General features: G+C 37.6%; 2 protein-coding genes across 46 annotated transcripts in view; one reads left to right on the top strand and one right to left on the bottom strand.

The window, feature by feature from the left end:
• Positions 1-8,104, top strand: part of LNX1 (ligand of numb-protein X 1) — a 240,265-nt gene extending 232,161 nt beyond the window's left edge. For all 13 annotated transcript variants that reach the window (XM_021101221.1, XM_021101222.1, XM_021101224.1 and 10 more), the window contains 3 exons: positions 1,006-1,237; positions 6,944-7,102; positions 7,504-8,104. In XM_021101221.1, coding sequence (XP_020956880.1) covers positions 1,006-1,237; positions 6,944-7,102; positions 7,504-7,639 — 527 coding nt within the window. In that variant the 3' untranslated portion in view covers positions 7,640-8,104. The remainder of the gene's footprint in view (positions 1-1,005; positions 1,238-6,943; positions 7,103-7,503) is intronic.
• FIP1L1 (factor interacting with PAPOLA and CPSF1) overlaps positions 5,857-22,459 on the bottom strand; it is a 77,822-nt gene continuing 61,219 nt past the window's right edge. For 13 of the 33 annotated variants that reach the window (XM_021101257.1, XM_021101252.1, XM_021101254.1 and 10 more), the window contains 3 exons: positions 17,297-17,510; positions 9,998-10,135; positions 5,884-9,239 (listed from right to left, as the gene is read on the bottom strand). In XM_021101257.1, coding sequence (XP_020956916.1) covers positions 9,092-9,239; positions 9,998-10,135; positions 17,297-17,510 — 500 coding nt within the window. In that variant the 3' untranslated portion in view covers positions 5,884-9,091. Of the gene's footprint in view, positions 9,240-9,997; positions 10,136-17,296; positions 17,511-22,459 lie in introns of all 33 variants that reach the window. The other 20 variants (XM_021101227.1, XM_021101230.1, XM_021101243.1 and 17 more) reach the window with 2 other exon arrangements.

The following is a 22,459-nucleotide window of genomic DNA, read 5'->3' as shown; positions in this document are numbered from 1 at the left end:
AAAAAGAAAGAAAAATTAAATGTAGGGGAGGTATGTATTTTACTTTCTCTTTTCTTTTTTACCTGAGCACCTGGGTGGATGACAAGGAGGTCAACCAAGGTCAGCAGAGGGTTATACAGTATGATCGTCCCCATGTGGTAGGGATGTAACCAATGGTAGCAGTCATCACCTTTGCAATGAATAAAGATGTGACCTCACCTTTCCACCTCTTTAGAAACACAGTTCCAGGCCCATTTTTCTTTTTTTTTTTTTTTTTTTTTTTTTTTGTCTTCTTAGGGCCACACCCACAGCATATGGAAGTTCCCAGGCTAGGGTTCCAATCAGAGCTGCAGCTGCCAGCCCACACCATACCCACAGCAACGTGGGATCGGAGCTGCATCTGCAACCTACACCACAGCTCATGCCAATGCCAGATCCCCAACCCACTGAATGATGCCAGTTGAACCCATGTCCTCATGGATACTAGATAGGTTCATTGACCGCTGAGCCACTACAGGAACTCCAGGATCCATTTTTCTTAACTGCTGCAGACTCATCTGCCAGACACCATGGGGAATTTCTTGTTTATTCATTCAGTGCGTATTTATTGGGTGTCTGCTAATGCCAGGCTCTGTGTTGGTGCTGGGAGCTTTTGCCACATGCTATCTATGCCTTGGTGCTAAAAATGAGGGGGGGGGGCGGGAATAGGTTTTCTTTGATTAAATAGTGAATGTGGCTATTTTATCTTCCTTCCTTCTCCCCCCTCCCCTTTTTTTTTATGTAAAGGCAAGAGCCAAATACCAATAGAAATGCTTTAGAAACCCCCATACATGATTTACCAATGACTTGGAACCTGAACACTGCTGTTTGCTATATGAGAACCCGGTGGACACAAGGCTAAGGAGATGCCCCTCTCCCCACCACATCCCAGCATCCCAGCCAGTCCCTGCCCCTTTGCTTATCCAGCTAATGTTCCCATTTGCACTCTCATTAAGTAAGGACGGCTTCTGTTTCTCTGGCCACTAGGTGACATTCTGTTGAATGTGAACGGGATTGAACTAACAGAGGTCAGCCGGAGCGAGGCAGTTGCTTTATTGAAAAGCACATCCTCCTCGGTGGTACTTAAGGCTTTGGAAGTCAAAGAATATGAGCCCCAGGAAGACTGCAGCAACCCAGCAGCCCTGGACTCCAACCACAACAACACAGCCCCACCCGGCGACTGGTCCCCCTCCTGGGTCATGTGGCTGGAATTACCACAGTGAGTCCCAATGTGACATCCTTGGGGAGGTGTGGGCGGAAACAATTATAGTTCTTAGACCACTGTTTCACTCTCTTGGGCTGATTCACAGCACTAGCATCTTAATGAGACCCAGGCTTGGTTGTGGGCCCATTGGAAATAATTCTCTCTTCCCTTTTGTAACTGAAAATGTACACAGTAATCCTCAGCAGGGTCAAAAGCCTGGATGTGGAAACACTGTTAAGCATTCGTGTTGAGGAGCTCGTAGGGCTGCCATGCACAGTTGTGTGGGTTGTACATGCAGCAGGAGGCTCAGCTGACAGGGAGAGGGGGCTGTATTCCAACCTGTGTCCACATACCCTGGAGCAGAGGAAAGGCTCCTTTTCCTAGTTGGCTAGTGGCAGCCCTTAGAACTTGCAGGGAGGTAAAAAGAAGCCCTTCTGTGGTTTCACCTCTCCTGCTTTCAGGTGGCCCTGGCTAAACACAAAGGGATGCAGGAGCACATTTGGCCAAGGACAGCAAGAAAAGGGCATGGCTGTATATTTACAAAATTGGGTGTTGGGCCGGGCTGTGTTTGCTGACCCCCAGTCTATGTATATATATGTACACACACATACAATGGTAACATACACACGATGATGTACCATAATTTTTTTAAATCTAACAACATACTTTGGGTATCATTTCCTATCAGTATGCATCCAGCTGCCTCATCCTTTTTTATGGCTGATAGCATTCTTCTGTGGAGAGGCACCACAATTGATTCAAGCAGTCCTGTTGGTAGGGGACACTGAGGTTGCTTTCATCTCAGCTGTCACAAACGATGCTGCAGGAAGAATTCATAGGAAGGTACAGTGATAGTACTAGTAGAAACTGGTTAAAGAAATCATGGTCCTTCTGTACAATCCTGTGGCAGGTTACCTGGTTATAAAACTACCAAAGTGCCTCTTTGGGGACCCTGCGGGCATCGAATCCCTGCTGGCCAGCACTGAGTGGTGGTGTGGGGAAGTGGGTCCTGTCTCATTTCTTTCCTTCTGTGTGGCCTGGTCTTTCCAATAGTCAAGATAAATGCTCTGTTATTTGGGTTCTTTTCATGGAGTTCAGATATGGATTTATTTGATATCTTTTTGTTTCCCATCTCTTATTTTTTCTTGAATCCTTTTCAGCTGTTTATTTCTAACGTTTTGTGTTCTTTGCTGGTTTCCATCTACCCTTCACATTCCTGGTTTTGGTAGTATGCCTTTTCCTTAGTAGTTTCATTTGTTTTTCTCTTCCACTTCGTCTCCTCTTTCCGTCTTTCTTAAAAAATAAAACCTTACATTTCTGCCTTGATCTCTTTTGTAGAGCAGTTGTTTCAGAACTATTTTAAATTCACTGTAATATGGTTGGTTATACATTTCCTTTTCTACAGCAGCATTTCATTTCTGTGGCAGCATTTTTCTGGCAAGTGATTTTTCTGTTAATTTTTTCTGTTACTTTCCTCCTTTTATAATGCATCTTTGCTGGTTCATCTTTTAATCTTTGCGGTAGGTAAATTTTTCCTGGAGTGGCTATCTGCTGGAGGTTTATAATTAAAAAAAAAAAAAGGAACTGGGCCCATCTTCCAGAGGGTAAAAACTTCTCCTTATGGCACAGGGTTGTATGTTTCTCTGCTTCTCCCAAACCAACAAAGATCAGCCTTGCAAGGCCACTCACAGCACACGTTTTCTCCAACCTACCATCCTGAGAGGCTGCTACTTCCTGCACTGCCAGGCATGCTTCCTCTATGGATTACCCGTTTGAGTGTTTTGTTGTTGTTGTTTTTAGGGCCACACCTGTGGCATATGTAGGTCCCCAGGCTAAGGGTCAAATCAGAGCTGCAGCTGGCAGCCAGAGCCACAGCAATGTCAGATCCCAGCCGCATCTGCAACCTATGCCACAGCTCATGGCAACACCAGATCCTTAATCCACTGAGCAAGGCCAGGGATCGAACCTGCGTCCTCATGGATGCTAGTCAGGTTCTTTTCTGCTGAGCCACAACGGGAACTCCCTGTTTGGGCTTTTGTCACTTCACTCATGGCTGTCTTCTCTGCCTAGCTGGGTCCAGGGAAGTTCTGCCAACAGCCAGCCTGCCTACGTCAACCTACAGTAGCAGTCCTCCTCGCAGCTCTAAGACCTGCAGGCTTGGTCCACAGGCGGGCAGCCTCTCTTCCACCTTCCCTCTTTGACTTTGGCAGCTTTCAGTTTTTATATGGAGTTTGCATTCCTGTTTACAAGTCTCCTACTTGCCTTTATAGTCATATTAAAAGCAGGAGAAACACAATGTTCACTCTGACGTTTGCAAACTAGAAGTATGGCCACCTTGCCATTTTTCAAAGTCCTTAATCATCATGCAATTGACACAGGCCACCAAATAGTCTCAGGATGTGATTCCCCAGTCATAACCCTGCTTCCATTTTCATGGGTCAGAGGTCCACTCACATTTCTGATCCAAACTTCATAGAACCTCAAAGACCCCAGGTTCTCCCTGACTGATGCAATACCACTGGCTTAAATGCTTCTAGCCATTTGGCATACCTCAGCAAAAGTTACTTGCCTGCTGGAACCGCTAGAAATTTAGGCTACAAATAGATTTAATTCAAAGACGACATTTCCCTCCAAGTCATATATTTGCTCTGTCAAACCTTTTTCCCTTTTGGTTAAGAGATTTTGAGGAAAACTATTTGCTCTGAAGTACAATCCAGCCAGTTACCTAAGATTCTCTACTAATGAAGAAAAATTATAACAGCAGCAGGTCTAGAAACAATCTCTTTTCTAGGACACTGTGATGTCAAGTACAGTCCAACACGTAGAATGAATGTATATGAAGGGGGTACCAGTAGTGTGCTGACCAGCGGGTGTCAGATATAAGAAACAGTAGCAGAGAGTAAAAGTAGGTTATTAAGGATAATGCAGCTATGCCTCAGCCCTTTCAGGGGTGCCCCATGTGACCTCTGGGCAGTAGATCCAGACATGGTCTCTAAGCTATACAAATAATCAGGAGCCATTTAATTGGAGGGGATTCAGAAAACACTGAAGACCTGCTTTAGTCACTCTTGGCTCTCAGGGCCCACACTCCACATCTGGAAGTCTTTCCAAACATGCTCTCATCCAGACTAGTATGATAGCAACACACATTAACTCATTCCTCCTCTTGCCTAAGAATTTAACCATTTATCTTCCTGAAATTCTTAAAAGCATTCTGATTTAGGAGAGGAAGAGAATGGAGGCAGATGAGCATGGATTTTTAAGGCAGAAACTTTTACATTGTAACTATAAGGGACACTACCAAGCACATTCAAATCTGGAAATAAAATAGCAGTAGCTCACACTTACATAACCTTTTCTCTGTGCCAGGTATTCTGCTAAGAACTTTATACTTAGAATTTATGCTTTATGCTTAGAATTTTTCACTCATTTAAAACTCAAAGTTACCCTATGGTCTAGGTACTAATATTACCCCTACTTTAAAGACAGGAAACTGAAGCACAGTGGTTGATTTGCCCAAGGTTATATGGTAGTTAATATGCAGGACTGGGATTTGAACCAGGCTGTCTGTTTAGGGATCTTAAATCATTCTGCAGTTAAGTTGTGGTGACCATCCTTAAGAAGATGTGAAGCCTGTATTTAGCTTTTATGATTTGAGTTTTACCATGGGCTTTCTCTCTCCCCTAAAGCAAGTTCTGCAGCAATGTGAATGACTTGACTTTTGTCATTCAGTGGGTATGCCTTGTAGCCAACAGCATAGTATGTATTTTTCTTCATTGCTTAACCTCTGGCCCCGGATTGTTTGCCATTCCTTCCCTATTATTCTCCCTGTATGACTGCTAACAAGGCAGAGTTAAATTGGGAATCCAAGGAGTAACTCATGGTGAAGTCATTTCAATAGCAAAATTACAGTCTTTTTTATAGCTGCCCCAAGCTCACCTATAGGTAATGTGGGATATGAGTGCACTTGAATGTGTTTGTTATAATAAATCAGTGGCACCGCAACAAAAGAATATCTAGTGTCTCTGTAGGTCTTTAAATGGCCCTGCTTGGCAGGCAGCTGTTGAATGAAATAACATGCTATGCAATAGGAATAGCCCTCACACTTCTAAGCAACAGCATGTCATAGTAAATGATTAAAAGTTATGAAGTATAGGTTATAATTAATATTAATAATTAAAAAATATTGTTTTTGTAGGCACAGGGTGCTTTGGGAACCTAGAAAAGACATTGGCATGAGTGGCAATATGTTTCATCTGGCTGGAGGATATAACCAAAATAGGAGAGGAGGAGGAGTATCAACGATTGCCACAATCAAGCCGGTTTGTTATGCAGCATGATTGTGAAAATCAATGCTATTCCTCCTCTCCTATTTTGATTTTCTTCCAGCTAGATGAAAACCGTTTTTCAGCTGTCATTTCAGTGAAAGCAATTATTATAAATGACCTATGACAAGAGATTCAAAACAAAATTGAGTTGAATTTTAGCACTACATTTTAAAGTTACCCACCAAACAAACACACAACTTGTTTTACTTCAAATGGGAGTTGGAATGCCATGGAAAAAAAAGTCCTGTTAGTGATTGGCACGGTGGGTAACAGACGTAATGACCAACCTCATCACTTAACAAAACATTTCACAAGAAACTTTTTATTGGTTTCTCAAAAAGCAGTTAATATTTTAAGGTACAGTTTATAAACAAAACAATCGTTATCTTAATTTTTACCAACATGAAAATGCTGATTTTCTTCCACATCAGTTCCTGGACTGGGGGATTTTCGAGTCCAATTCAGCTCCTGAAACACCTCTGTCATAACTGAAAGACAGTTTTATACTTAGCCTGCACCTATGTTAACACTGACCCAACTGTCACTGAATAGTAAAAGGAACAGCTTTTTCAATCTAATTTTCTATTTTAGCAGGTTCTACCTATTTATAGAAGACCTGTGGTCTTTCTCCCATTCCTGTTGTAACTTGCTATTCAGTTTACTGCCAGTTTTTTCACCTTCAATATGAATCACCCTTGTAATATTTAAATATACCTCAATCTCCATTCACTATGCCTGCCCACATGCTATCAAACACACAGAACTACCTATAAACTGATATTTTTCATAAGTCTAAAACTTCAGCCAATGCACTAATTAGGGTTATGTTTAAATTTTGAGATTAAATTCAAATCATTTTTGTCTTCATTGAAAATTATTTACATCCATAAGTAAATAAAAATGACATCTGTAGTATGCTTGAATGTGTTTATCAGTAAAGATTTAGGCATATCCAACTTTTTAACATAAATTGAGATTAAATCTTCTTTAAGCCAAAAATGATTCTTTCCCAAAGACATATAAATAGAACAGGTGCTATCATTTTTTTTTCAGATAGTTTAAAAAAAATTTTTTTTATTACAGTTGATTTACAATGTTACTTCAATTTCTATTGTACAGCAAAGTAACCCAATCGCACACAGTTCCCTGTGCTGTACAGTAGGAACCCACTGCCCTTTTCAAAGGGTGTTTAGCTAAGGAAAAAAGAAGTTCAATTAGAAAAAGCCAGCTAATGGCACAAAGGTGACTAGGGTATGACACAATTTTGAGTGAGACCTATCCAGTGCTATTAAGCCTTAAAAAACTATGCCAATAAAGGGAATGGGAGATGAATCACAGTAGTTACTAAGTTTAAATTAACTGCATTTACATTGATTACGACGTTCTATTTCAGGTACCTGTATAACTGTAAAGATGTTGTATTACGAAGAAACACAGCTGGAAGTCTGGGCTTCTGCATTGTAGGAGGTTACGAAGAATACAATGGGAACAAACCTTTCTTCATCAAATCCATTGTGGAAGGAACACCAGCATACAATGATGGAAGAATTAGGTAATAATAATGACTACTTAAAAAAAACTTATATTCTAAGATTGTGTTTTATATGTGCAAAACCTTGGTACCACTTGAAATAAGGCAGGTATTTATTATATCTTCTTTTTTTGGTAAGAAATTAAAAACATTTATGGTGTCATTCAATTTCTAAGAACTCTAAAATGACTAGTTACTCTTGGTCCCATAGAGCAACTTTCTATTCTTTTAGCATTTTTTCTAAAACAAGCTGAACAGATAGAATTTGACAAATCTGTGTGTGTGTTGGGGAGGGAGCTTAATTAGAAGTAACAAAATTAAAATACAGGTAGCAAAAACTTTTAGCACCACCAAAAAAACCCCTGCATTATTTTTGCTATGGCTCAAAATGTTAATCATACACCTTGTTTTATTTTTTTTAGATGTGGGGATATTCTTCTTGCTGTAAATGGTAGAAGTACATCAGGAATGATACATGCTTGCTTGGCAAGGATGCTGAAAGAACTTAAAGGAAAAATTACTCTCACTATTGTTTCTTGGCCTGGCACTTTTTTATAGAATCAATGATGGATCACAGAAAAACAGGAAATCACAAATAAGCTAAGTTGAAACACTGTATTTATCTTGTCAATTTTTGTATTTGAAGGCTATATTGTAAAAATGTGAATTTTAATGTCAGGAAAAGTATGATCTAATGAAAGCCAGTTACATCTTGAGAAAATATTAATTCTCAAGACAAAACATTACTAATAATTTCTATTCACTGTAGAGAATTTCTCATTACTCTACAACTTTTAAGTTTATATTTTTCTATTCAATAAAAAGCTCTCAAACAGCTGATGTGGTCTGTATGACCCCACTGAATTCAAATCCCCCCAGTTAAATTAACAATCTGGTATATGCTAAGGTCTCTGCAAAAGGTACAATCTGGACATTTTAAAAACAATTTCTGGACAGAGGATTTTTAAAGTGCATTGCTGGAAAATGTTCATGAAATGAGAAATAAATATTTTTCAAAAATTATATAGCTGTCTTTAGTATGTGATACTAAGGTCATTTCTGTTATCACTACTTAAAGTTCCTAGTATTCATTCTTTCAAAACCATGTTGTTACCATCACTGACAAATACCTCCAATGGGTTATCCCTAAAAATGTTCACAGAATTATATAAACTATATTTTCTTAGATTTACTAGGAAATGACTTATCTAAAGCTCTTGTCATTTGTTTTAATTCACAATATAGCTAGTAACTATATAAAACTCTACATGACACTGAACTAATGAGCCCTGGAAAAAGCGTCAAGAAAGGCCAAACCAGCTTGACCCTTGCTCACAAAAGATGGCCTTGAGGCAATTCAAATTTGTGTCCGGGTGCCTGCCAGAAACTACACTTGGGGCAAGTTAGTTCAGAGGCCACCCAAATACTATTAGATTCTCTTACTTTGGATATAAAAGTTCTCCTTTTAGTTTCACCATGAACCCAAATTTAGAACAGTTTAAGAACCTATCAAAAAGCTGTGATATCAAAACTGTATATGAGTTCTTCAAATATGCTCGGCAGCAGCGCCATAGCAGCGATGATGAGGGACTAGTTTTAATCTTAAGACTGAGAGGTGCCTTTTGATGCATTTTTGCAGTGCAACCTCTTAAGAGACTGGTGTTGGATAAACTCAAGAAAACTGGCCAGGAGGGAACCTTGACCCTTCTCAGAGACTGTGTGTGTGTATGTACACAGCTAAACCCAGGGCTTTCAATTTCCTGCTGAGCGCCCCATTCACATTACTTTCTTCAATACAAAAGTCGTTACTTTTCGTTTTTTAAATATTACAAGACAAAGATTTTTAACTTAACATGAAAAATTCACTCTTTTATTTTGGAAGAAAAAAGTTAACTTTTCATACTAACAGAACAAGAGTAAAGGCAAATTTCTTAAACATTATCCAGAAAAATAACAAGATTTAGAGTATCTATTTCTGGCACTACTATACACAAGAGGCCATGACCTGCCTTACTCTGCAGGTGTAGCTTCGGTGCTTTCCTGTTCAGGGGCAGGCTCACTACCAGCTTCTTTTCCTTCTTTGCTTCTTTTAGATTTTTTGTGCTTGTGTCTTCTATGACTGTCTCCTTCTTCACTTTCATGGCGACGTCTACTATTACTAAAGAGAAAAGGAAGGTGTATTCTTAAAAATGTTTAAGTACACAAGTAGTGTCAGAAATCAACCCTCTTTAGGTAAATTCTCAGCGTAACAATGAGCTTTAAATACCTTCTTTTTCTCAAACACATTTTGGGAAGTAACTTTTTTATGTGACTTTTTAAGCTGAGATTATATATTCACATTTTAGGTTCACCTTCACTGACTTTATTCTAGAACCCCAAGGCCCATGTACTTTAGATTATGAGACTGACACACTACTCACCGCACCTCTAAGAGGGCTGCTAGGCCCACATACATTATTCTAAGAGACTAATTACAAAGTAGAAACTGAAGCATGAAGTAAGAACAGGAACTATTTTAGACAAACAATAGCTATTAAAATACTGATTTTTTTTTGAGACTACAAGGCCCTGAATTTTTTTTGATTAAACTGAACATTGATTTGTTTAATAATGACTATTGAAAATTGATTCATACAATCCCCCAGCCCAGTGTCGAGAGAGGGAAGGTAGTGAATCTAATTCTCTTTTATTTTTCATTTCATGCTAATTTTGGCTTATGTGTTTTAAACGTAGTCCTGTTAGATTTCAAAATCTTTGTTGAAACCTATAAGGAACCAACTGTTTCAACAGATATCTTCCAACTAAGCAACACATATGCTCTAATGGTTATTTAGAAATGTTTGCTTTTACTTCCTGAAGTCAAATCAATTTCTCTCTTGGCTTCAGAGTGATCTACTATTTTATCAAAGAGCAAACCTTCGAGAGGACTTGTGTCTGGTCTCCTCTTTCTCTCTGTGTCGTCTTTCTCTGTGTCGTTCTTCTTTCTCCCGGCTTGCTCTGTGGCGCTCATAGCCTCTTTCTGCATACTCCCTGTATCTGTATCGTTCTTCATCACTGAAATTGGAATAGAAACAACTTTTCTTGACTACTGACTGGACTGTTGATTCTGAATGACTTCAAACTACAAAACATGTGATTTGAGTCCAAACCAGAAGCCCTACTGTTATCACCTTATACAGAATAGGAGCAAAGTAAATATTTGTGGAACTGAGAGGAAAACAATGCTGTCCCAAATTAATACTAGATCTAATGTAATACAAAATATATAATTACACTTACGTTAAAGGACCAAGTTTGTTCTTTGCTTTCACAGTTGTTACAGATTAGAAATTTTATATAACGATGCTATCTCTCTTCAAAAATTGGGAACAGTAACTAATTTAAATTTTAATCAGAAGCTTCATTTTCTTTTACTTTATAAAATTAAAAGTATGTTTGTATATCTCAGATTTCCAACCAAATTTTGTTTTTAATGGTCGCACTCATGGCATATGGAAGTTCCAGGGACTAAATCCAAGCTGCAACTGCAGCAACACCAGATCCTTTAATCCACTGGGCCAGGCCAGGGACAGAACCCGCACCTCCACAGTGACCCAAGCCACTGCAGTTGGATTCTCAACTCACCACATCACAGCAAGAACTCCTCAGCCAAAATTCTTATTATTTGTAAAACCTTTAGGCACACAGTTAAGATTCTAAAAACAGAGTAAAAATATTTGGCTCACAATGGCTACACAGTGGAAACTAGATGAACATTCTTAAGTTTTTCAATCATATATTTTTATCCAATGAAGAGGTGTGAACATTAAGAACAGAGCGACACCAAAGCAACTTCAACAATACCCCCACAAAATGGGGGCAGAAAATGCCTATGGACAAACTTGAATTCTGAGGTCCCAAAAACCCAATACTTTCTGTGGGGAGGAGGGGTAGGGTGAAAACAATTTGAAATGCATATTAAGCTGCACTTCCATTTTCTGATTCTAGAGAGAATGAACCGGTGAAACTAGGACCGATAGCTAGACGTAGAGGGTAGTTGTCACCTCCTTAGATCTTTCATGTCCTTTCAGGAAAATAAACATTCTATTTTTCTCTTAATCCTTTGAGTCTTTTTTGTTGTTGCTCAGCATAGAAGTATTTTCTACATTCTAATGTCAATAAACTCTCTTAGAATGAATACAAGTATCTTTTAGAGCACTGTGTGCTAAAGAGCTTTGCTTTTGAGAAATGTATGCTATAATACAAATTATCAGTAATTTGTACAAAGCTGTTAAGGAATCTGAGAGTAACTAGCAGGAGACAGAATCAGATGATAGTATAAACCAAATAAAAATAAATCAGGCTGTGGTCTCTAAGCAAAAGCAATGATTCACTAGGGCTACCTAAGGCCAAGTCAACTGCCGACCAATTTATTACTGCTTGTGACACATTTTCAAAAATGCATTACTAAAAATATATTCCTATACGTATATGATATGGACACACACAAATACATGTATGGCAATGTGTACACATACACAATTTTTTTTGAATCATAAATATATACTTGGGGAAATGAATCTGACTAGCATCCATGAGGATGCAGGTTCGATTCCTGATCTTGCTCAGTGGGTTAAGGATCCAGCACTGCTGTGAGCTGTGGTGTAGTCCACAGAGGCAGCTTGGATCCCAAGTTGATGTGACTGTGGGGTAGGCCGGCAGCTACGCTCCGATTTCGACCCCTAGCCTGGAACCTTCATATGCTGCAGATGTGGCCCTACAAAGAGCAAAGAAAAAAATTTAAAAATTAAAAAAAATAAATATATACTTGGTATTGGAAAAGTGGAAGGTAATGCACCAAGACAGGCAGTGTGGAGCAGCAGGAAGACTACGGGCAGAGCAGGCACAGGAGCACATCCCGATTCCACTACTTACAAGTGTATGACCCAGGCTAAGTTACTTAGCCTCTCTAAGCACTCGGTTTCTCACCTGTAAACCTGGGAACAATCTTTTTCAGGGTTGTTGTAGAAGTGGTGATAACATTTATAAAGTGTTTGGAACAAGAGTAGGCATTCAATAAATAGCTGCTAACATGCATGCTTGCTGTCTGCATTAAATTAATGCTAAATTTTTCAGAGGCATAACTCTTTTGGTAAAAGGTGACTGGCTCGGTGATAATGTTTCTAAAGCAGAATAAACTAGCGCCTACCACGACAAATGAATATTAATACTACCCTCTTTGAAAATGAGCTTCTGTTTTTAATGATTCTCATTGCCGTTAGTACATAAAAATAACTAACGGCAATGACGTCATTTTTCATTTATAACCCTCTCTTTTTCCTCTCACCACAACACCAATTCTTGTTATCTTAGAGGCCTTCAAAATTCTGAGGGCAGCCATCGGATAGAATCCTTACTACAGATAGTGGAAGATTTGGTCTCATACATGAAATATAAAGACCCTTTCTCTGTTAAGCAGCTGCACCAAGGTTTCTTTGGGCCTGGAAATCATTAGAGCTCATTTCAAACACCCTAGAATGACCAGCCTTCTTTCTGGCCCACAATTAAGCAGCCTGAAAAACAGATGTTGAAACTGGCCTGTAATTTCCAAAACAAAGACCCTGTAATTTGTAATACAACACATATAACACATATCATATTGCTAGAATGTCAGTATGGAGAATAAAATGGCCTTTACCTACACTTCATTTGGATTTTTCAGAGAACACTTTATTCCTAGGATAATTCAGAACAACACAAAATTCTTTCACCTTTTTTTCTCCTCTCTGGCCTTGAACTTTTACTCAGATTTAGGTAAACATTACTCCTGATGCCCTATAGCTAGCAACCCGAAAATCAAATGCAGTTTAAACATTAACATTTTTAGCTTCAGTAAAAATTAAGCAGTATTTGTGTGTTTGAAATGGAGGAATTCAAAGAATTTCATAAATGTATTATGCAATATAACTTGTGAGCTGTAGCAAAGCAATTCATTTTAGTCTTTTTCCTATCAAGTTTTCCATTAAGCTCCTTACCTTGTGAACATGTACATTCCAGAGACACCAGTACTATCTCAAATATATTAGTTTTAACCACATAAAGAAACAATTCAACTTTTTGGAAAGTAATTTCCTTGAACATAACAGAATTCACATACTTATATGACTGAAGTTATTAACAGCACATATCCTACCCACACAAACACGAAACAAACACTTATATGCACACACACACGCACTTGTATGTGTGTACCATACCTTATTTGGTAAAAAAATTTTTTTACCAGGTGCCTACAATGTATAAGTCATATTATTAGGAGCTACAGGAAGGAGAAGATTAATAAATCCTACTGAGTTTCTTCTTGCACTTCTTTTTATGAAATGTTTTAAACATCTAACCAATTCTAATTACCTTGAAAATTATTATATGGTTAAATCTGAAATGAGAGTGTATGAATAATTCTGTATCCTCAGTACACAGCTCTGCTTTGTACATAATAGGGATTCAAAAAACATCGGATGCATGAATGAAAGGATGAATGTGATTCCTCACTACCCTCAAAAGAAGAAAGAAAAAAAAAGCTCAAGTTCAGAGAGAGTAATATGGAAAATGGAAGGAAACAGAATTTTTCAAGACTAGGAAGGATTTTGAGTACTATCTCAACCATATTTCCAGTAGATAGTATGGCTCTACTATTGCCTTAATTTCTCTATGCTTCCATTTCCTCATCTGACAAATCCAAATTTAGACTGGATTATCCCTAAGGACCTTTTTGGATTATTAATGCCTATGATCACATAACCACATCTAACAAAACAAACGCTATCTGAACCAAGCATATGCTCACATCTTGAACTGCTCACCTCATCCAGCAAAATCTTCAAACTGTGTACCTCATCCATAAAAACAGATGATATTAAGAAAGTTATTTCTAACTTATTTCATTACACACTGTGAAAATACCTAGACTGATGTTAATTAGAAAGCCCAAATTAATACTTTGATAGTAATAACAGTTGATTTTTATCCATTTCAAAACCTATCTAACGTAGTTTCACCAAGAGTTTTCAAGGCTGTTTTCTATTGTCTTCACCTTCTTCCATTATATATAAGTTATTTCATTCACGGACACATTCATTATGTGTCAGGAATTACTATAAGAAGTGCTGAGGCTACAGAAATCAAAGATGTTAGTCAATGCCCTGAAAGACTCTTACTAAGGAGGACATGCTTTGAAGGAATTACATAAAGTATTTAGGGAGCATGTGAAGGAATAATTAATTCTTTCCTTTAGGTTCAGAAGGGCTCACAAAGACAAATGTGAGCTGGACCTTTGAGTAAAAGTTTGTGAGGCAGAGAAGAGAGGAATAACATGAAGAAAACTCGTGTTAAACTATGAGGGATTTCCAGAGGAGCAACTAGTTCAGTGTAGCAGCAGCATGCAGTATTATCGGCTTGGGAGAGAGCTGGGGTCAAAATAGAAAAGGTTTTTTGGACTTGCGGATCATAAAAAGAATTTTGAATTTATTCTATAGGCCAGCAGTATATGAATTCTTTTCAATGATACAGAAGGTTTTAGGGAATCAATTTTCCAGACCCCTAACTTCCATATTTATTCTTTCCCAAATCTAAACTGCCTAATGATAGACCTGCAAGTAAAACATGCCACTTCTCCAGCTAACCTCTTCTCCATCACATACCTGACTTTTACAAAAGAATTACATTCTTTTCACTAATTTTACTATAGTTCATTATTGGCTTAGGGTTTGAAAACCATTATGGCATCAAAAAGATCTAATTTAAAATACTGGTGCTAAGACCTATTTTATTCAAGGAACCATAAAGCTTCTATACAGCGTATTAGGTTTTTCTCTCTTAAACCTCTTTCTGTTACAAAGTATGAAGTAAGAAATGGAGTATTCTGGCCTGTGTCCTGGAATGTTCTAACTTCAGATATACTGTAGAGTGGTGTGGTGGGAGTCATTACAATTAGCCCCAAACTAATGAAAAAACAAAAACAAAATGTCTTTCTGGGGAAAGCAAAACAGCACTGGGAAGGTAGCACATTACTGTGAATTCTGTGACTATATTATCTTAGATAGGGAATACAGATTAACTCATTTAACTAAACAGAAAAATGAAGTCAGACTTTTTTTTTAAAACTACTGCACCCTTGGTATATGGAAGTTCCTGGGCCAGGGACTGAATGGAATCTGAGCCATGGCTATGACCTATACTGCAGCTGTGTCAAAGCTAGACCCTCTAACCCACTGCACAGGCCAGAGACTGAACCCAGGCCTCTCCACAGCAACCAGAGCTGCTGAAGTTGGTTTCTTAACCCATTGTGCCACAGCAGGAACTCCTGAAGTGAGACTTTTTCCCCCACATATACTGGGTGTGGCTGGCTGGCTTGACAATAATAGGAGCTATCTTTTACCAGCTAAGTTATTTGGTAGCTATTTTCCATAAATAGAATGGGGAAAAATTGCAGCTCCAGGGTTTGCATGAGAATAAATACCAAACACACATAAAGGAGTTTCATTTTTTAAAGACATTCTGGATAAGATGTATTAAAATTAATAGCATTTCAATTTCCCTAACCCTTTCTGTGCATATTAGGTTGACAAGTTATCTCTATTAAAATAAAGAGTGTTAAATATAACTGGCAGTCCTTTGATAAATGGTGGCAAAGCCCCCTCTGGGTGTTCGTTCAAGAAACTGAGGAAACTAAAGACTTTGGAAACAGAGTCTTTGCTGCTATAATCATCAAGATGAGGTCAACTGGATTTGGTTGCACCCTAATCCAGTGACTGGTACTCTTCTAAGAACTGGGAATTTTATATATATATATATATATATATATATATGTTTTTTTATACTTTTTAACTTACATAGATATGATGCAGGAAAGACTGATAGGATGATCAATTATAAAGACTTTTTCAGGAATTCCCATTGCAGCTCAGCAGGTTAGGAACCCAATATTTTCTCCCCAAGGATGTGGGTTTGATCCCTGGCCTCACTCGGTGGGTTAATGACATTGCCATAAGCTGCTGCTGAGGTGGCAGATGCAGCTCTGATCCAATGTCACTGTGGCTGTGGAGTAGGCCAGCAGCTGCAGCTCTGATACAGCCCCTAGCCTGGGAACTTCCATATGCTGCAGGTGCAGCCATTTAAATAAAATAAAATATTTCAAGAATAAAAATATTTTGGAGTTCCCGTCGTGGCTCAGTGGTTAACGAATCCAACTAGGAACCATGAGGTTGAGGGTTCAATCCCTGGCCTTGCTCAGTGGGTTGAGGATCCGGCGTTGCAGTGAGCTGTAGTATAGGTCACACATGCGGCTCGGATCCCTATGTTGCTGTGGCTCTGGCTTAGGCCGGTGGCTACAGCTCCGATTGGACCCCTAGCCTGGGAACCTCCTCATGCCACAGGAGCAGCCCGAGAAATGGTAAAAAGACAAAAAAAAAAAAAAAAAAAAGAATAAAAATATTTTACTTTAGAATAAAATTCTTTAAGGGAAGTGGCTCAGAAATAAGAATTCAAGTACAAAAAGAAATGTAAAATTTCCAAATGTTAGAGAGTTTGTTCATTTTTTAAAAAAAATAGACAATGAGGTTTTAGTAAACCAGTCTTATTAATCCATTGGATATATTTAAAAAAGTAATGATAATTTTATTTTTAAATTGTGATATTTATAATAGACTGGAAATTCTATCTATATTACTAACTGTTTAAAGATGAAAACTTTCAGATGGCAAGATAAAAATATATGAAGGGTTATGACATTTTCAAAATTCTTTAAAGGAAGAAATGAACAAACAAATTTGAAGACTGGGAAGTCCTTATGAATTAAACAGTCTTGATGCTTTTTAAATGGCTAACCTAACAACTCCTCCTAACTGAACTGGATTTTCCTAACTTGAACTGGATTTTCCAGCCTGGCATTGAATATAAATTCCAAAGTACATATAACATACATGTGTACACACCACTACACAGGGAATGGAGAGTAACAAGACCTACTGTATGGTGTAAGGAAATCTACTCAGTACTCTGTAGCGACCTATATGGGGAAAGCATCTGAAAAGGAGTGAATATTCCTTCCAGATCATAATGCTGTAGCCTGAAACTAACACAATATTGTAAATTAACTATACTTCAATATTAAATTGGTATTAGTATCAAATAATTAAAATCAATACACGTGTACAAATTCCTGCACAATGAACAAACCTGTTGAAAACACTCGGCGTGGGACTGTGATCACGCTCCCTCTCTCTCTCTCTAGTGCGTTCTCTCTCTCTGTCCCGATCACGATCTCGTTCTCGGTCTCGGTCTCTGTCTCTATCTCGGTCTTTCTCTCTTCTTGCATAATAGTCCCACTGCTTGCTGGTGTCCACAAGACTTGGCCATGAAGGAGCAGATCCAGGAAGATGGGGAAAGGCAACTGAAGAAAAAATAATTAAAAACAAAAGTTTGGATACTGAAAAAACAAAAAAGACCAAAAAAAGTAAATATTCCACAAAAAAATACTCCATTAGATTAAAAATTATTTCATAAATAGAAAAGAGAAATAACATATAGTAACAAATAGAAAAGAGAAACAACATTTCCCCACAGTTTGAGGAAATGCCCAGAAACAAACCTAACACATAAAGACTCTTCATTTTGCAAGGTGAACAGAAACCAGAATTAGATACAGCACCAACTTCCCAATATCTCAAAAAATGTAAACCAGCATATATTAGGACATCTTCGAAGGGCTGAAAGTAATGACCAATCTAGAAATGTGTACTTAAGATTTTATTTCAAGCATAAGAATAAAACAAGAGCATTCATAACCAAAAAAATAAGCAAAAGTAGTAAACAAGAGTTCATCAAAAAACTTCTATCAGATATAAGAATAATACATTTCAATAGAAACCACTAAAAAATTAGACACAAATGTATTATATCCAAACAATACAGGGAAAAGGTTTTAAATATTACCTGAAATACTCAGTCAATTCAAAACAGACTTGGAAAGAAAGGGGGTAAGGGAGACAAGTCTGAATAGCTCAAAAAAGTCGTAAGACTATAAAACGGAGTGAATTCATAAAGTCTATCTGTATTCTGAACATAAGGGAAATGAACAGATACAAAACGGCTGAAGTAAAAGGCTGGGAGGGAAAAAAACTACTACTATCCCCCAATTTCCCTAGGAATAGACATATTCATGACAAAGCAGTCATACAAAAAGGATTAGCCAGGGAAGGATTCCCTAGGGAAGAAAGGATGAATATCTGAATGAAGACAGAGGATGCAACTGACCAGGAAGACAGAACAAATTAAAATGCCAAATATTCAACAACGCAGCCTTCCTTTTTAGAGAGTAAAAATTAGTACATTAAAACAGGGAGAAACAGAAAAATCCACCATGATCATGAGAGATTAATATACTTTCTCAATTACTGACACTTTGAGCAGACAAAAATAAAAATAACTACAGATATATGAGAACTGAGCTTCTAACAAAGTTGATTTAATGGGCATAACAGAACACTGCCCAGAGCAGGTAGAGAACACTCATTCTTCTCACCCATATAAAACATTTATAAAAATATACTACACATTTTCAGGAGTTCCTCTTGTGACTCGGTGGAAAGGAATCTGACTAGTAACCATGAGGATGCAAGTTCAATCCCTGGCCTTGCTCAGTGGATTAAGGATCTGGTGTTGCCGTGAGGTGTGCTATAGGTTGCAGACACAGCTTGGATCTGTGTTGCTGTGGCTGTGGTGTAGGCCAGCAGTTGTAGCTCGGATTGGACCCCTAGCCTGGGAACCTCCATATGCTGTGGGTGTGGCCCTAGAAAGCAATAAATAAATAAATAATACTACACACTTTCAAAGGATAATGAGAGACATCATGTTCTCTGACCAGCATACAACTTAAATTACAAGTAAAAATTTAAAGTTATGAGAAAATAATCTCCATATATTTCAAATTAAAAAACACATTTCTGATACTCAGGAGTCAAAAAAAATCACAAATTTAAAATCATTTAAAAGCGGAACATAAAAAAAGGAACATAAATAAACAAAAATGTAATATTACTGAAAATCTAGAGATAAAAACTGCTCTGAAAGGAAATTAATGTTAAAAAACACTACATTCGGAGTTTCTGCATGGCAAAGTGCTACGCCGTTAAGGACCTGGCATTGTCTCTGCAGTGGCTTGAGTCACTACTGAGGCGTTGAGTTTGATCCCCAGCCAGCACAGTGGGTTAAGAATCCAGTGTTGCCACAGCTGTGGTGTAGATCAAGGTTGTGGCTCAGATTCGATTTCTGGCCCAGAGACTTCTATATGCCGCAGGTGTGGGCAAAAAAAAACAAAGAATCCCACAACACTACATTAAAAAATACAGAAAGTGAATGAATTAAGCTTCTAACTTAAGAACTTATGGAAAAAAAACAGATAATCCAAGAGAAAGGAACAATAAAGGTAAAACTAGAAACCAAGTAAATAGAAAACTACCATCCAATACACAAAGCCAAAAGATGGTTTTCAAAGGCTAGACCTAGTAAAACATGATAATCTTCTCACAAGATTAAGAAGAAAAGAGACTTCATAAAAAATAGCAGAACCAATAAGGGACTGCATACAACTACAGATGTTGCAGAGATTAAACAATGTAGAGAATATTATATACTTGAAACCAATACATTAAAAAAGTTAGCTGAAATAGAGTAATTCCTTAAAAAATAAATAATTTACCAAACAAAAGTAAATCAAAAATAAAAAGGAGTTCCCATTGTGGCTCAGCAGTTAATGAACCCGACTAGCATCTATGAGGATGCGGGTTCAACTCCTGGCATTGTTCAGTGGGTTGCTGGCTGTTTCTGTGAGCTGTGGTATAGGCTGCAGACTCAGCTCAGATCCCAAGTTGTTGTGGCTGTGGGGTAGGTCAGAGGCTACAGCTCCAAATGGACCCCTAGCCTTGGAACTCCATATGCCGTGGGTGCGGCTCTAAAAAGACAAAAAAAGACAAAAAAAAAAAAAAAAAGAAATCTTGAATGGTCCCATAATTATTAAAGACATTAAATCAGTAACTTAAAACTTTTCCACAAGACCAGACGGCTTTTACAGGTGAGTTTTACTAACTTTTATGATACAGACCACTCTAATATTAACATAAACTTCAAGAGGATGGGGAAAAAAAGACTGTTTCCTAACTTATCCCATGTGGTTTATGTAGTCTTAATTCCAAAACCAGTTAAGGACTGTACAAATAAAGGAAAATTTCAGACCAATCCTACCTATGAACTTAGATGTCAAAATCCTAAAGAAGTCAGTGTTTATTTTAAAAAATAAAAAAGGTTAATCAATCATGACCAAGTTAGGTTTATTTCAGCAAATAAACAGTGGCTTAATATTAGAAAAATTTAGAAATCTGCCACATTAAGAGAGAAGAAAAACAGTATGATCAACTCAGAAAGCATTTAATAAAACTCAACATAATATCCATTCACAATTTAAAAGCCCCTGGACAACTAGAAAAGACTTTCCTTTTTCAGACATAGGGTTTTATAAAAATCCTAGGAGTAAAAACCTAGTCGTATAACTACAAAAGCACTTCCTTTAAAGGGGGGGGGTAGAGAGGGGACCTCAGACAAGAACTTCACTTTCAGTAGTTCAACATTACACAGAAATCCCAGCCAGAACAAAACCGAAGGGGGTGGGTGAAGAATAAGAATCTGAAAAGGAAGGAATTGCAGATGATACTGTCCGAAGAGAATTAATGGACAAATGACAGTGAGAGTTCAAGAGGTAAGTGGCTACAAGGTCAACATATATTGATCAATATATTTATCTACTATAAATAGCACACGAACCAATTCTATTCTTAAATACAAGCAAATGCAAACAGAACATGGAGGTTAAAGGAATATACCATACCATTCATAAGAACAACAAAAACATTAGGTACCTTTAATTAAATCTAAAAATGTACAAGGGGTTTATGGAGAAAATTACGGCACTCAACTGAAATACATTAAAGAATATCTCCATAAATGGAGAGGGTAACTCTTATGAAATGACCTACAGTATCAATGTAATAACAATATGGTACAGTAAGAGAAAAGACTCTGAAGCTAGATTGCAATGGTTTCAAATCCTGACTCTGCCACTTACTGTGTCTGACATTAGGAAAATTATTTAAATCTGGCTGTTCTTCAATTCTCTAGTCCATAAAATGAGGATCATAACAGCATGTCTGCTTTATTAGGATATCAGGATTACATGAATTAACAGTTTTTGTCATATGGTAAGCATAATAAAACTTGGTTGATAATTAAAAACCTCTATACAGTTTTTCATAATAAAAAAGAGTTGATTCTAAAATAGTTATACAATGGAATTCCCACTGCTGAGCAGCAGGTTAAGGATCTGGCATTGCCACAGCTGTGGTGTAGGTCACAGCTGCAGTTCTGATTCAGTCCCTAGCCCAGAACTTCCATATGCGGCAGATGCGGCTGAAAAAGAAAAAAATAAAATGAAATAGAATAAAATAGATACATAAGAGCAATGGACCAAGAATACTTTTGAAGCAGAATGAGGTAGATCTTGCTAAACCAGATATCAGATTTACTATAAAACTCAAAATTAAGACAGTGTGGCATTATTAGCACAGGGGTAGTTAAATTAGCTGAATGAATAGTCTCTAGAAAGCTAAGAAATGGATCCAGACATACAGGGAAACTTGATACAGAGGAACGGAGATCCTTAAGGACGGGTAAACTTCTTAACAAATAACACTGGGACAACTGCATCTTCACAACATAGGCAAAAATTCCACATGGTTTAAGAACTCATACTTGAAAAACAAAATTTGAAAACTTTTTGGGGAAAAAAATGAATTGAAGAGTATCTTTATATTCTTGAGGTAGAGAAAGTCATGCTTCAAACCAATTAAAATGTGATATGACTTTGCACAGCTGATGAGGTATAAGAAAAAAATGACAATGTTTTTGCCAGAAACATTTTTCTTTGAGGGGCTTGAGTATAATTATCCCTATATAATATCATCACGGGGGTAAGGAGAGGAGCAGTGGTGGCAAGTGAGCAACATATACATCTATCATACTAGGAAGATAACAGACAGTATCTAAAAGTTACATAATCAAGAAGTGGGTTGATAAGCCTATGTAGAAATGCCATGCAGACCATGAGAAGAACTAAAACCACTGAAAAGTTCTTTAGTACTTCTGCAAAGTTCTTTAGTTAGTATATCCTGTAAGTTCTTTAGTATTCCTGCAATGATTACCTAGGTATTACTTTATAAAGCACAGTCTTAACATGCACATCAGGAAAAATCAGTATTTCCATCTATAGTTCCTTAGCAGTGTTCGAGAATG

The sequence above is a fragment of the Sus scrofa genome, chromosome 8, assembly GCF_000003025.6.
Source record: "Sus scrofa isolate TJ Tabasco breed Duroc chromosome 8, Sscrofa11.1, whole genome shotgun sequence".
Taxonomy (NCBI): Eukaryota; Metazoa; Chordata; class Mammalia; order Artiodactyla; family Suidae; genus Sus; species Sus scrofa.
The sequence above is the reverse complement of the archived record's forward strand: the minus strand, read 5'-3'. Positions and strand labels throughout refer to the sequence as shown.